This window comes from Pimephales promelas, chromosome 11, assembly GCF_988280905.1.
Source record: "Pimephales promelas chromosome 11, fPimPro1.hap1.1, whole genome shotgun sequence".
Lineage (NCBI taxonomy): Eukaryota > Metazoa > Chordata > Actinopteri > Cypriniformes > Leuciscidae > Pimephales > Pimephales promelas.
In genome coordinates this window covers 22,762,598-22,777,217 of record NC_142779.1, presented here as the reverse complement: position 1 = coordinate 22,777,217, position 14,620 = coordinate 22,762,598, and the positions used below count along the sequence as shown (strand labels likewise).

Genomic DNA, 14,620 nt, shown 5'->3' with positions numbered 1-14,620 from the left:
GGGTGAATTTAATAACACGGACTGAGCGTTGTTAGCGCCTCCGGTGACTGCTGACTGACTTGTTGCACACCGGTCTGTTGTTGTGGGGACATTTCCACGCCCCGAAACATGACGCTGAACGAAACGAACTGTAATTGGTTGTTTGACATGTCGGTCTAACGGCCTTATGGGCGGGCCTTGACCAAAGAAAGCTGCTATGAATTCCAGACCTTCAGCCGTCAGTCTGAAGGTCTGGCTACGCGAGACTAATAGCTTGCTAACTAGCCAACATGACCCAGTAAAAGCTACTCTTATACTGAATATTCTGGTCTTGTGATGCGTTCCACTCTCATTCTAGAAGAAATGAGTTTTTCCCTCGCACGTGAGCTCTGAGGTCAACTTTTAAAACCTCAGACCAAAATATGCAAGCCAGAATTTGGCAACAGCACGAGCTCCGGGTGAGCTGACGCTACAAAACACAACACAGACGTGTAAAGAGGGGCTAATTGCCTCTTTTTTTGCTGAATGGGACGACACTCTTAAAGCACGAGACAAACAAAGCTGACCAAGATTGGACGATCTGTTACCCATCTACAGTGTATAGAAACTCAGCATATTTAAAGAGGCTATCATTCACAGGCGATTGTGCTTAAGTGATTTTTCTTCAGCTCTTTTCTAGAGTGAGCATGAAGCGGTGTTTCTCTCAGCCTTGTGGGGTTTTATTGCACACCACACGCTGCTGCGTTCCACATGCCAAGAAGCCTTGTGAGCGCATCCATTTTGTCCCATGTAATAAACTATTCTGTAATTGATCCTGTAATGTTCCACCGCTGGCAGCTGCTGGTTACTCCCAGGAGCCACCTCTATGTGAGATGAGCTTTGATTCTTTACAGACGGGATCAAACATTGAGGGGCTTCCATGTCATGCCTAATTCCACCAAATCATTCTCAGAGGACGATGGCTCACAACCGCATCCAAATTAGTGGAGTGGTCTTCAATTTACAACAAAATTGATTACGGTTAGAGAACGGCTAGAAAAGCAAGAGGCTCGGGGGAACACTGAGGCATCAGATTCGGAAAATAGAGAGAATGACTCAGTAGAGATGGGAAGAGGGGAGAAGACAAAAAGAGAATGAACAAGGTGAGAAAAGAGATAGATAAGACGAAAAGAGAAAAGATGTGAGATGAGAAAAGAAAATGAAGGACAAGTAGAAGGGAAGGGGAACAAATGAGACAAGAAAAGGGAGAGGAGAGGAGGTGTTTCAAACCGTCTCTTTTGTCCACTTTCGACCACGTCTGAGGGACTTTTTTTCAGATCTTTCTATCTAATGGATGAAATTAAAATCACACTATTTACATACATTATGAACGCGACCGGAGACAACGGAGAAACATACAGAGAGCAGCAGCTTTCATTTCTGCTCTGACAGCAGCAAGATCACGCTAAACACAGGAATGGTGAGAGAACATTGTGCTTGGTACATTTTTCATCTTCAAAACAAACTTGGGTGGTTAGCCAACCAGAAACAACGGAGAAACATACAGAGCGCAGCAGCTTTCGTTTCTGCTCTGACACAGCCCATTCTCATCCCTAACCCTAACCCTAACCCTAACCCTAACTGATGCTTTTGACCATGCTTCAATATCCGACGCTTTAGGCGCCTAGGATAGCATAATCCAAAGGGTGCCTAAAGCGTCGGATATTGAAGCATGGTCAAAATTGCCAGTTAGATCAGGGGTTCTCAACTCCAGTCCTCGCCACCCACTGCTCTGCATATTGTGTGTCTCCCTTATTTAACACACCTGATTCAGATCCGCAGCTCGTTATGATAGACAATTCGCGTCCCGATTCGCTTACTTATACTACGCCCTAAAAGTATGTACTCTTTTTGTGAAGAAAAAGCACATACTTTTGAGTGTGTAGTAAAAAAGTAGGCAAGCTTTGGGACATGCTATCACGTCATCTTTAACGGACGGCTCCGTCGCGTGCTGCGTGCATCCTGTCAATCATCTCGTCACAGTTAAAATCCTCCATTCAATCTAATTTGATTTCCTACCGTTTCGGAGCACATTAATCTGCCAGTCATGGGTCTTTCATGTGTATACTTTCCTCGTGTTTTGCAATTTTAATGTAATGATGCATTTAAAAAGTAATGGCTAAAAGTATCCTTCCAAAAGTTCACAATGCTGCTGCAGATGCAATATAATGTGGAGAACATTGAATAAATTAATTTTCGTCAGGTCAGATAGTGTTAATTAATCACTCAAACATCTTTATCTAAACCTCTCAACATAACCGCGGGACTCGCACGTCCTCCGTGTCTGTAGTTTTTTAACACTTTTTACTCGTGTTTGTAGTTCTAACCGAATCCTCGTTCAACGCGCAAAGGGTTGTGGGCAATATCAGCCGTTAGAGTGTGCATCGATCTACAGTTCGGATTCTGACCGGAAAAAGTAGACCATCCGGGTATCTTTGAAACAATCATTTCAACATACAACGGTTTGGGACGCACTAATTCTATTTTCGAATGCTATTTAGGACGGATAGTATGTGAATTGGGATGCAGCTGAGGATCTGAATCAGGTGTGTTAAAGGGATACTCCACTTTTTTTTGGAAATAGGCTCATTTTACCACTCCCCCAGAGTTAAACAATTGAGTTTTACCGTTTTCAGATCCATTCAGCCGATTTTTTGATATTTAGAAGAATATCAGTAACCAGACAGTTTCTGGTCTCATTGACTTCCACAGTAGGAAAAAAAATATACTATGGAAGTCACTGCCTGGTTGCTGATATTCTTCTAAATATCAAAAAATCGTCTGAATACATTCGAAAATGGTAAAACTCAACTGTTTAACTCTGGGGGAGTGGTAAAAAAAAGTGGAGTATCCCTTTAAGTAAGGGAGACATACACAATATGCAGCGCAGTGGGTCACGAGGACTGGAGTTGAGAGATGACGCCTTGGGATGAGAATCCGTTGTCTGACAGCGGCAAGATCACGCCAAACACATGTTAGAAATCAGGAATGGTGAGAGAACATCGCGCTTGGTACATTTTTCGTCTTCAAACCAAACTTGGGTCGTCAGCCGACAAAGTTTAAATCCCGCCTGGCTGGATCGCTTCCCATAATGTTTATGCATTTGGTCAGTAGGCGGAGAGCAGGTGGTATATTGTGGCTGTTTGAATGCATTCAACCATACGAGCATTTACACTATGCGGTCAAATGCGTTTTCAACTACCTCTGGAAGTGGTTGAAAGTGGACAAACTCGAAACATTTTAGTCCCCGTTTCCACCTGTATTTAGCGTCCACTAACACCAGGTGTACACAGGGCCAGAATGAGAAATGATGATGCAAAAAGAGGCAAGTAAAGACAGGCAGTGCATCTAAAGTAGACAGACCTGGGCAGAGGGCAATGTTGCAGAGTTTGCTTTGGGTCTCGGGTCCATCGCACGCTCTTCCTCCATGCTGGGGTGGAGTGCACGTCCGAGTGCGGGTGCGATGACCTCGTCCGCAGGTGAAAGAGCAGAGGCTCCACGGAGACCACTCTTCCCACACACCGTGCACTGCCAACAGAGGACAAGAGTTAAGACACACACACCCACACCAACACACAGCCTCATTCAAATGCAGCAGTGAAACACCTCCAGCACAGACTCTTAGCCTGTTTGTCAACAGCTGTTAGACAACCGCAATGAATCAAAACAACTGCATCATTTCCCCTTTTCTTTACAATTTACCTTTCCCAATCCCAAACCACTCTACCCCCATCCAGAGCACCATGGCTGATGACATTCTTTTGTCTTTTGCGTGATGAAAGACGCGCCGGGAGGGCTGCCGCAGCCGTGCCGCATTCGTCTCAGTTCTCTTAGCGTACTTATCAAAGTCCCAGGTGTTCGTTCTGCTCGTGCACTCACTGGGGCTTAATCCAGTCATCAGTGTCAAGACCGCTGGGCACCGTTTCCCCTCCAAACGTCAAATCCTCTTCTCTAATGCTCTTACTGTATAATGAAAACTCCAGTCCCACTCAAAGAGCATTAATTAAAAACAAACTCTCGTTGAAGCACGCAAGGAAAGCCAGCCTTCACGAAAACCGGCTCAATGACTTTGCCATTAACGGAACCATTTTTTTTTTTTATTTGCTGTTGGGCTGCCAACTATAGGATGTCTCAAAATAGTGTCTATGTTGTTTTTTGACTTGTATTTAAAGGTATACAGATGGACTCAACAAGTTATTTTAAACGGATGGGTTGTGAAACGAAAAAAAAAAAGGTTGTATCAAAGCGAATTATAATAGCAATAATAAACGGAGCAATTCCAATAGGGTCCTCACACCATTGGTGCTCTGGTTCTAACTATCCCTTAAATTGTGCATAGTTGGAACAGCAAAATGAATAGGCTTATAAAAAAGTATGTTTGTTGTTTATAAACTCTGTCCAATTCTAATTTCTATGCAAATTATTTTTAAGCTTGTTACTGTTCAAAAGACTTTTATTTGACGATCAAAAGTGACAGTAAAAGATTTTACATTGTTTCAAAAAAATCCATTTGAAATAATTTTTAATTTCTGAACACTGACATAATTAGAATAACTGATAAAAAAATATGTAACATTATTTCACAATAATCCTGTTAAATAAATACAGCCTTGCTGAGGATAAGAGCCAGCTTTCAAAACGTTAAAAAAATCGTACAGACCCATAGTGTAAGTTATCAACTTGTCTGACATCCTCTTATCATTGAAAAAAAAAAAAAAAAACTTAAGATTAAATGTAGCCAATTTCCCTACATATCCTATATAATTTGCTATATATATTAATATATACAAATGTATTTTTTAAGAAAATTTTGTTCAGTTTTATGTCTGTTATGTCACCACTTGATGTTCAATGTAAAATCAAGGTTCTGAAGCAAAAACCAGGTGAGAACCACTGGACTAGAATGAAACATGACATTTGTCTTCAACAATATACACTTTCGACATCTCAAAGAACCACTGTTTGATTTGTGTCAAAAGATGTCCAGAGGGAAACTCGGCTTGAGTTAGGTCGTTTGGAATTTATATATAATGGCCGACTATGAACTTTCTCAAACAATGAAGCATATACTCTAGTAAGAAAGCATTGTCTGCCAGAGCATAACTTACTACAAACATGCTTTTATTTTGCCTCAAAACACAGTATGATGCGAAAAAAGGGTTGACCTCAAAAGAAAAGCAATGTTGTGCTCAATTAGGCTGCCGTCCAAGCTATTCCAAAGGGAAAATAAATGAATTTATTTGATCGTTCAAGAGACATGTTGGTCTTTATTTCCAATGTAAAGGCCTTTTATATCTTTACATGTGCCTTCGAGCCTTTTCCAACACCAGACTTATGGTCAAATATTGCGTACAAACTGCATATTCTATCCCCTAACCCTTAACACAACCATCATAGAAAACATAATTCTAGATGTCTTATAAGTTGTTTTCCACATAGGAACCAAAAAATGTTCCCACTGGATCAAAAAAAAATAAAAAAATTTGGAGACATTTGGTCCCCACAACGTAGAGTTAAGGGTTAAAGCTGTGTGACAATAATACTGTGTAAACCACATTGATTTAGCCGAATGAAAAGGTTTAAAAGAGCTGAATTGCCATTTTTTATAGCTAATGGTGTAAACAAAACAAGTCTCTTTTCATGTCCTTTTACTTAAAATAAAAATCCAGTTAGCTTGTGACATAAGTTCAATGCTGCTGAGGTAACGTGTAAACAGCATTAATTTACCAATACCAAAAGTCCTAAAAGAGCTGAACTGCATTTTCAGAGCTTGTGATGAAGGGGGAGGGGGAAAACAAGCATCTTTTCACGCACTTTTACTCCAAATAAAAATCCAGTTAGCTGCTGACAGCCTGTTCAATGGCGCTGTACGTAGTATCGTTGAGCCCAACTCCATTAAGATGGCACCTCCGAAAATGATAAATTAAAGGTCGATACCTCCAGTAATTAAAGATTTTAAAACAAGAGGGTAATTCAGAACGCTTTTTTTCTGGCCGCAGGGGGATAGATTAGTCCTTTCCCCCTTTCTTCGACATTTTTCATCTGCATGCACCAACAAACACTCTTCTGACAAGTTTCACTTTGTGTTTGAACAAGGTTGGTGCTGGAATTATATAAAAAGCTTGGCTAAGTCAAATACAATGAGAAGAGAAACATGAAAAGGGTGACAAATGAATGAGAAATTTGATAAAACAAAACAAAGGACAAGATGAATTATTGAATACACACGTGGAAAAAAAAATAGCAGACACAAAGAAAAAATACCAACTAAATATGAAAACAATAATACCTTGGACATAAGCAATGACAGCGAATAATTGAATATATGAATGACAAAAATAAATCAAAAATGACAGCAACTTTCCGCCCTGAAGATGAAAGATATAGATTCTGAAGGACAGTCCGGTGTCTGTGGCTAGCACTACCTGGGCAGGGGGCAGTGTTATTGCACACCCTGGATTCTCTTAAAGGGCCGCTGCAGTGTGATCCGTAAGGTGAGACACATGTTCTTGTTCGCACCTGCGACCCTTGACCGCATGTAACTGAGCAAGAGCTCCACTGGGACCACTCCTCAGCACCAGGGTCACCTGTAGGAGAAGGGTGACACCAGTTAAAAGCAGTAAAATGGTCATGTGACACCCTGAGGGGGTGGAGCCAGTAGGAGCAGGAGGGGCCTCACTAAGATACACACTAAGAAGCCACAGTAAATCTCTAAGGGAAAGTGGAATGAGCTCAAAAGGAGCATCATTTCTCTATATTTGATATATATGATCCTGCCTGAATGACTTTCAGGGCTCAGTTGTTCCTTTTGCTACTAGAGATCTACTTTCCTGCAGAGTTTAGCTATTTAGATCCTGAAGACCTCAATAAGTTGCTCAGGGTGTGTTTGGTTATATTTACAACTAGGCTGTGTCCAAAACTGGAAAATTGCTATCATCCTGTCTACTAAGAAAACTACATCTGGTCTTATTTTGATTAGAGATGGCATGATCTTAATTAAATTAAATTCTGGATCTGGATTCCGAAATTAAATTCTGTCATCATTTGTTACACACCCTTGTTTCACTCCAATCGTGTATGATTTTCTTGTATTTTGAAGAATGTTTCAGTCCATTGAGTGAAAATGACTGTCACCGTATGGACAAAAACAGACTTTTCTCTACATTTCTTCTTTTGTGTTCCATAGAAGAAAGCCATTCAGGTTTGGAATGACATGAAGGTAATAAATGATGACTTTTTGGGAGAACTATCTCTTTAATTATTTCTCACAATCCTCTGTGTGCGGTTGGTTAATAGAATACAAATGGTGTCTGACAGAGCAATGGAAATTTAGCTTATAAATAAAATTATGATATAGTTTAAAACTGAAATAAGCATTAAATATTCATTAGGTTATCTCTAAGCTCACTTGAATTTGTTCTAGATCATTACGGTCCTAACAGTCCTAAACCTTCATTCAGTCTGTTAAATAATTGACTGACCGGGAAGCTAGACATCTGCCTTTGGTTTCGGACACAGCTAAACTCTGCATGAAGGAAGATTTCCAGGAGCACAAATGAACTTGTCCTGGTGGTTATAAGAATGGCCCATTTATGATAATGGCATTAAACATAGTGTAATACAATTTACAAATAGATTAAAATATTACATTGACAGTTGACAATGACATTTAAAATCCTAACTGATACATCTATGCACATTCAAAGCAGGATCGTATTGAATTTACTGTGTGGCCACAAATGCTTGTACTATATTAGCATCCAAATTTATATTTTAAAATCATGCATGCAATCAATTCGATGAAATCAACTGAAAGGAAAAAGGCAAACGAAACTAATAGATGAAATATATAAAATATGATAAACTATGCAGAATGCATGCAACATGGCTTCTACAAGTTAGAGAATGATCTTTGATGAGAGTTAGTTTCCCACTAACTACGGTTGCACAGATGAACAGACCTCTGGCCCTCAGTCTAGATTGCAGTTCACTTTTTTTTTTCTGGATTTTTGCTAAAGCTTCTTGTCTCTTTGAAGCAAAATCAATTAGAATTGGAGATTGTCGAGAAAGATATTCAGCAGATCACAGCAATTTTCAGTAGCGTTGGTCACATTTGAGATTCACTTGATGGAAGAACTTTCCATGTCGAATCCAAACAGTCAAGGCTTGATTACGGTCCTGAGCTGGAAAACATTACGATTTATCAACTGTAACGCCAATTCGATCATTGGCATTGTTTGCTGGCATTAATCCATGATTACGAAATACAATTTACGTAATTGTTGGTTTAAAAGCTATCAAACACATAGAGATTAGCTTTGCGCTTTATCAGCCCGTTCTCATCCCAAGACCTCATCTAACTTACGCTTTTGACCGTACGTCAACATCCGACGTTTTAAGGTACCCTTTAACGTCAGTTAGATGACGTGACGTTAAAGGGTACCCTAAAACGTTGGATGTTGACGTATGGTCAAAAGCGTAAGTTAGATGACGTCTTGGGATGAGAATGTGTTGGCTTTATATGTGTTCACTAAATACTGCACTCTGGATTGGCTGTAATTCCCAATGAGCAATTGCATGGCCAGACCAAACACCAATAAGAAATTTTGACACTGCCAAACATTTGATAAGCAAGAAAGTTGTCTCTAAAAGCACATGTTATCAATATCCACAAGATAATGATTTAATTGCCATGTAATGCTGAATAAAGGGATAGCATAAGAAACTTAACCATTTCAAGTTTTAATTTTAATTTGCCAGTCATCAGCAAATAATGGATGCAATAAACTATTTTATTGGTTTGAGAAACGATGAACAGTTTAAGTCTAATGAGCATATCGATCATAAATAATTTAAGATCATATGCTCAAACTGTATGCAACTTTTTTTTTTTTTTTTAGTTGCTAGTACACTCAAGATCGGTTTGTTTGTTCCAGAGATTCTCCTGGCATGCCTTTGGGCACATATTAGCAATTTCCTCTGCCATTCTCAGAGATTAGATTAGATTGAGAGGTGGATCAACTCTGGATGAAGTGGTACAACAACTCAGACAATCTGAAAATGAGAAACCAAATGTAGGATGAATGGCATTCTGTTCAGATTTTCATTTTTAAATGGAGATAAATCAACAAAACACGTGAAAAGACTGGATTGGAATGGAAACAAGGTTGTTAAGGTTAAGTGTGCACAATGATTTGCAACTTAAATGATATTAAGTGCTACATGGATGTCACAAATATACAAAAAGGTGCAAAACAAAATAAGATGGCTGCTTAACGTCCCTCCCCATTATCGTCTAGGGAACATGCAGGAAAACAAATTCAATGAAAATCAGGGAAATTAAAGCAAAGGAAAGATTAAAGGAAAGAGAAACATTTTCAAGTTTCTACAAGTATTTTTAAATTTGTTTTTTGGCACTTTAAAAGGTAATATATAAGGGTTATGTCGGCTGTATAACCACATATGTTTACTGTTACCATTTAATTAATCTCTATTTAAACAAGTCTGGATTATATTTACTGATTTTAGTGGTTAAAGTCATAAAAAAAACTTTCAAAACAAATAGAAACCAGAAATTCCAATTGGGCATCTTCGTCAGTGTGCAAAAATGGCCAATTCTGTTTTTCTCAACGTGGAAGAGGGACAGAAAATAAATATGATAAATAAACATTGTCACTTAAAGGTGCAGTACAGAAGATAGCATGCAAGTGACTTAAGATGAAAATTAAGTTTAGTTTACATAGGAAAGGAAAGAAGCATAACTATTGTATTACCAGTTTGTGCCATAAATTTAGCAGATTCATCTCGCTCCTGTAGGCCCTTTGTGTCATGTACTGATCTTGGCCGCTGACTTTTTACAGTATGTTCTCCGATCATTCCATATTCTAGGGACAGAATAGAGGTTCATGAAAAACTAGGCTTTGATACAAATCTTCAGAAAGAGAGAGAGAAAAGGGGGAAAAAAAGAGCTTGTCACAGTTCTGGAACGTAGAGGTGGCTCGCAAGTACATGGTTTTAAGACAAAATAAAAGTATATCACACATGGACAACTTTATTTAACTCGTCATTCTTGTCGTTTATCTTTAGCCTTTCGAGGAAAGCAGAGAACAGTGCACAGAACGGTTTATCAGTGGTGAGCTGGGAGTATTAATTGAGCTTAGAAGCACAGCTATGACACAGAGAAACACATGCAAAATCAACTCACATTGGATTTTTAACAAGACGTTGAATTAAACCTCCTCCCCTCCCAACCTTTCCCGAAAACAAACAAAAAAGAAAGGATAAAAAAAAAAGAGAAAGGAAAATGTGTAAGCCATTGGAAAGCCACAGAGGAAGGAAGGGGGGTGGCGAGGGAAGGGGGAGGGGGTGTCATGGACATGCTAGATTGATCCACAGTGCCTGCAACAGATCCAGGCGTTTGGAATAATTAGTTAGTTAAGAACCAGAATTAGTAAAGGAATTATGTGCTGATATATCTTGCCGAATATCAAAAGATGAATTATCTTGCAATTGTATGCTGAGCTGCTTTTGGATTAATTACATTCTTCGGCACAACAATATTGTTAATTTGTCTTTGCTCTTATCGTAATCAATTAATTCATTAAAAGTGCTTCGTCAGAAACAAACAAAGTGTCCTGATTCGAAAAGCCTCACCATGAGCCTAATCATTACCTCGGTTGCTTTTTAAAACTATTTTAGCTCGTCTCATTCCATGTATAAAACATTTGCTTGAACGTTTAGTTGCAGTCTTGTTTTCAATCTTTCATAGTACAAGCAATAAGACACAGCCATGCTTCCATTGCTAATTGGGAATTACTTCATTCAAAAGACACCACAACTTCTAATTCACCCTATAGAAACCCTGATATTACAACAGTGAGAAGCAAAGGTTTGAGGAGAACGGTCACTGGCTGTGTGTTTTAAAGGAGTAGTTCACTTTAAAAAAAAAAAAAAAAAAAAAAAACTTTTGCTGATAATTTACTCACCCCCATGTCATTCAAAATATTCATGTCATTGTTTCTTCAGTCGAAAAGAAATTAAGGTTTTTGATGTAAACATTCCAGGATTTTCTCCATATAATGGACTTCAATGGGAACCAAACGGTTCAAGGTCCAAATGAGAGTTTCAGTGCAGGTTCAAATGGCTTTAAACAACACCAGACGATGAATAAGACGATGAATAATCTTATCTAGCGAAACGATCGGTCATTTCAAAAAATAAATTAAAAAGTTTAAGTTTTATAAGCACAAATGCTCGCCTTGCTCTGTTTTGTGATGAGCGTTCGTGACTCTCCTGTTCAAACTCGTTCATCAAAATGAACAAATCTTTTTTTCGTGACTCGAAGGGTCCTAGACAAGACATCTTGGACTTATTCATCTTCTGGCGTCGTTTAAAGCCCTTTAAAGCTGCACTGAAACTCTCATTTGGACCTTGAACCGTTTGGTTCCCAATGAAGTCCATTATATGGAGTCCATTATATATCAAAAACCTAATCTAAAATTTCTTTTCGATTTAAGAAAGAAAGACATGGACATCTTGGGTGAGTAAATTAAAGTGAACTACTCCTTTAAGAGCTACACTGACTATAATGCAGTTCAGGATGAATCCAGGCCTGTGGCTGCAAGAGCCATATTTGTTCATACATATGTTTATGGCTCTGCCCTTGACCCAGGTGGGCCTAAAGCATTTCCCCGCTCCCTTTCTGCATTCTGCTGTACAACTTAAAAGAAAAGGAAAAAAATAATAATATTCCAAGCACTGCCTCACCCATGCCCACAGTACTGTATAAATTATAGCAATGTTACGCTACAATATAAGACACAAAAACATTGTTAGTGTGGGTGTAAAGGGCTTGTCCTCGAGCAACATGTTTTTTATTTCTCTGACACAATTCCACACTGGAACCGCATTTGAAGATGGTACTGTGTGTACTAGGGATGATATAAGGAATTATCTAAATGCTTGACTGGAACGCAGTTCCATAAGTAACGTTCTGAAATCATTTTTTAAATCATGTCATTTTAAACCCTTCTTCTGTGGAATAGAATAGGTGAAAATGTTTTTGAATAATACCAGCATTTCTGCTTTTAGCCATATAATTACGAGTGCTGTAAAGCTCGAAAATGAAAGAAAGAAAAAAGCAGCATATAAGTAGTCCATCCATATGTCATGTGCTATATATTCTAAGTCTTCTGAAGTGTTTTGATGGCTTTGTGTGAAGCTCTGACTGTAATTCGAGACATTGCTCACTGAAAATCATACCCTTTCCTAGCTTGCTAAACAAATATAATAACTTTATCACAGGGTCATGAAAAATTGATGTCATTGAGAGCAACAAGAGGAGCACATGAGCGCGTGAGTTTTTCAAGGCGACTTTTATTTAGAACGTGCCACTTTAATGTTTCCATGGTGACGTGTCATTGCTTGTCACGTGACACAGCACAACCACAACACAGCGCTGAATGAATGATGATCTGCTTTTATGTAATTTTTCCTTTTTTATAAAAAATATTCACAAATGTTTCAGCTATAGCATGAAACACTGATATTCCGATTGTCAAAAATGTGCAAGTGGGTGGGTTTTGTTGTTTAAACATCTTTAGAATGATCGCGTTAGTTGAGCTGTATGCACAATAGGCGGCGCCATTTTAGTTTGTTTTACAGTTCAGAGAATCGAATCTGTTGGTTTTACAATGTCAATTCCTCCACTTCTCACGAAATACATGAAAGTAAGTGGCCAGTGAACTGGGAGAATAGGGTCAAATGTTAAGCTACTTACACAATGTGTATCTGATATGAATAAAACGTGTTGTCTTATTATAACTGAAATGATTATTATTGCCGCTTCCATAGACATCAGTGTGTATTTTACAAACTTAAAATAATTGTTTTGCTAGTACATATGTGTATTTAAATGTCTGAAACCTAAAATAAACATCATGTGGTTGAAAACACTCAATAGTTGCGATATATGACAGCACTGCGTGCGTCCGTCTCTGGCTCAGCACCAGCCAACGTGCGAGAGCAAGTTTGAATTTAGCAGTTGATGACGTGATGCACTGACCATTCTAATCACACCTTTGTGATCGTACGCTCCAGGGACCAGCCAAGACTGATCACACCGGTGTGATCGTACACGTGAAAGGGTTAATAAAACCATTTAGAAATCATTTGAATGGTTCAATAACCTGTCCTGGAGAGAATGGTGGCTTCCCCCACTCCGCCCAGTGTCCCCAGGCGGAAAACCATCCTTACAACATGGGGACTAACATCCCGGTAAGTTGGAAATAGAAATCTTGTGAGAAGCAAGAACGAGCGAGAATGAGCGAGAAGCCCAAACTGCTTCATGGCAATTCGTAATATCATAATAATTCTATGATACTGTGTATGGTGTATTACCCACTTGGTAGACAAAGGTCCACACGATAGAGTTGGCCAGCTCCGATAATAACAACAGAAGCACATGAGCAGAGGTAGAAAGGGGGAGGAAGGTGCCGCAAGTGAGCGTTTTTATGTCAGTGTTGTGAAATATAGCTACGCCGCACAACTGTAGGGGGCGCTGATGAGAACACCTGCTACAACAAAAGTGGAAATAAAACCTTTAAATCACATGCACAAAAAATAAAGTCTATTTCAATGTTTTATACTGCAAGTAGCATTGAAAGAATTATGTGGTAATATTCAAATTTTAAATTTGATTAAATTATATTCTTTTAAATAGATCTCAAGGTTTTATTTTTACTTTAATTTTTCGGGCCATACAATGAAAATGGGTTCTGAACCCCTTCATAATATCCTCTTTTTATGTTTCATTTGAGAAAGGAAGGTTTGGAACAACACAAGGGTGATGGAGGCCTTGTCCACACGGACATGGGTATTTTTCTAACGGTGACTTTTTTTTTACACGGTTCGGCCGTTCGTCCACAAGGAAACGCAGTATCCAGCCCATTTTGGCCATGCTTCAATATCTGACGCTTTAGGCGCCCTTTAGCGTCAGTTAGATGACGCCGTAGGATCGCCTAAAACGTCAAATATTGAAGCATGGTCAAAGGTGACGCCTTGGGGTGAGAATGCGTTGCCTCCAAGGATGGGGATTTTCAGAAACGCCGGTTACAGTGTTGTCATCTAGACAGTAAAACCGTGTTTTTTGCCTTGCGAAGTCAGAGTGTGCGCCCGTGCTGCGCTGTTATCCGCCTACCGGAACCTGTAATAACTTTTTGTTAGGCATCTGATTGGCCAACGTGGCCTTATGGTTAGGGTTATATTGCCACCTGTTGGTGTGGCATGCTCTTGACAGCGCTTCATGTGGACGGGATTTTTTTTTTTAAACGCAGGAGGAAAAACTCCATGTGGACAAGGCCTAAATGGCTCAATTTTTGACTGAACTATCTCTTTAACACCAGGAAGCCTTTGTACCTTTGAGCACAAAAAGCTGTAATCATAATTTTCTCAGCTGAAAAGACCCGTATGATCACTAGCATATATCGTGGGATTGCTGGTTCCCCTATTAATTCTGTTAATTAGCTTACAGTAACTTCCACAAGTTAACCAACTCGAGCAGTATCGACACAGAACTACCACAGGGAATGCAGGCTGGTTTACC

General features: G+C 39.2%; 1 protein-coding gene across 4 annotated transcripts in view; it reads right to left on the bottom strand.

The window, feature by feature from the left end:
• Positions 1–14,620, bottom strand: part of adgrb3 (adhesion G protein-coupled receptor B3) — a 224,932-nt gene that overhangs the window by 115,374 nt on the left and 94,938 nt on the right. For 2 of the 4 annotated variants that reach the window (XM_089117199.1, XM_089117200.1), the window contains exons 3-5: positions 9,792–9,902; positions 6,444–6,605; positions 3,382–3,546 (exon numbers count right to left, since the gene is read on the bottom strand). In XM_089117199.1, coding sequence (XP_088973325.1) covers positions 3,382–3,546; positions 6,444–6,605; positions 9,792–9,902 — 438 coding nt within the window. The remainder of the gene's footprint in view (positions 1–3,381; positions 3,547–6,443; positions 6,606–9,791; positions 9,903–14,620) is intronic. The other 2 variants (XM_089117201.1, XM_089117202.1) reach the window with 2 other exon arrangements.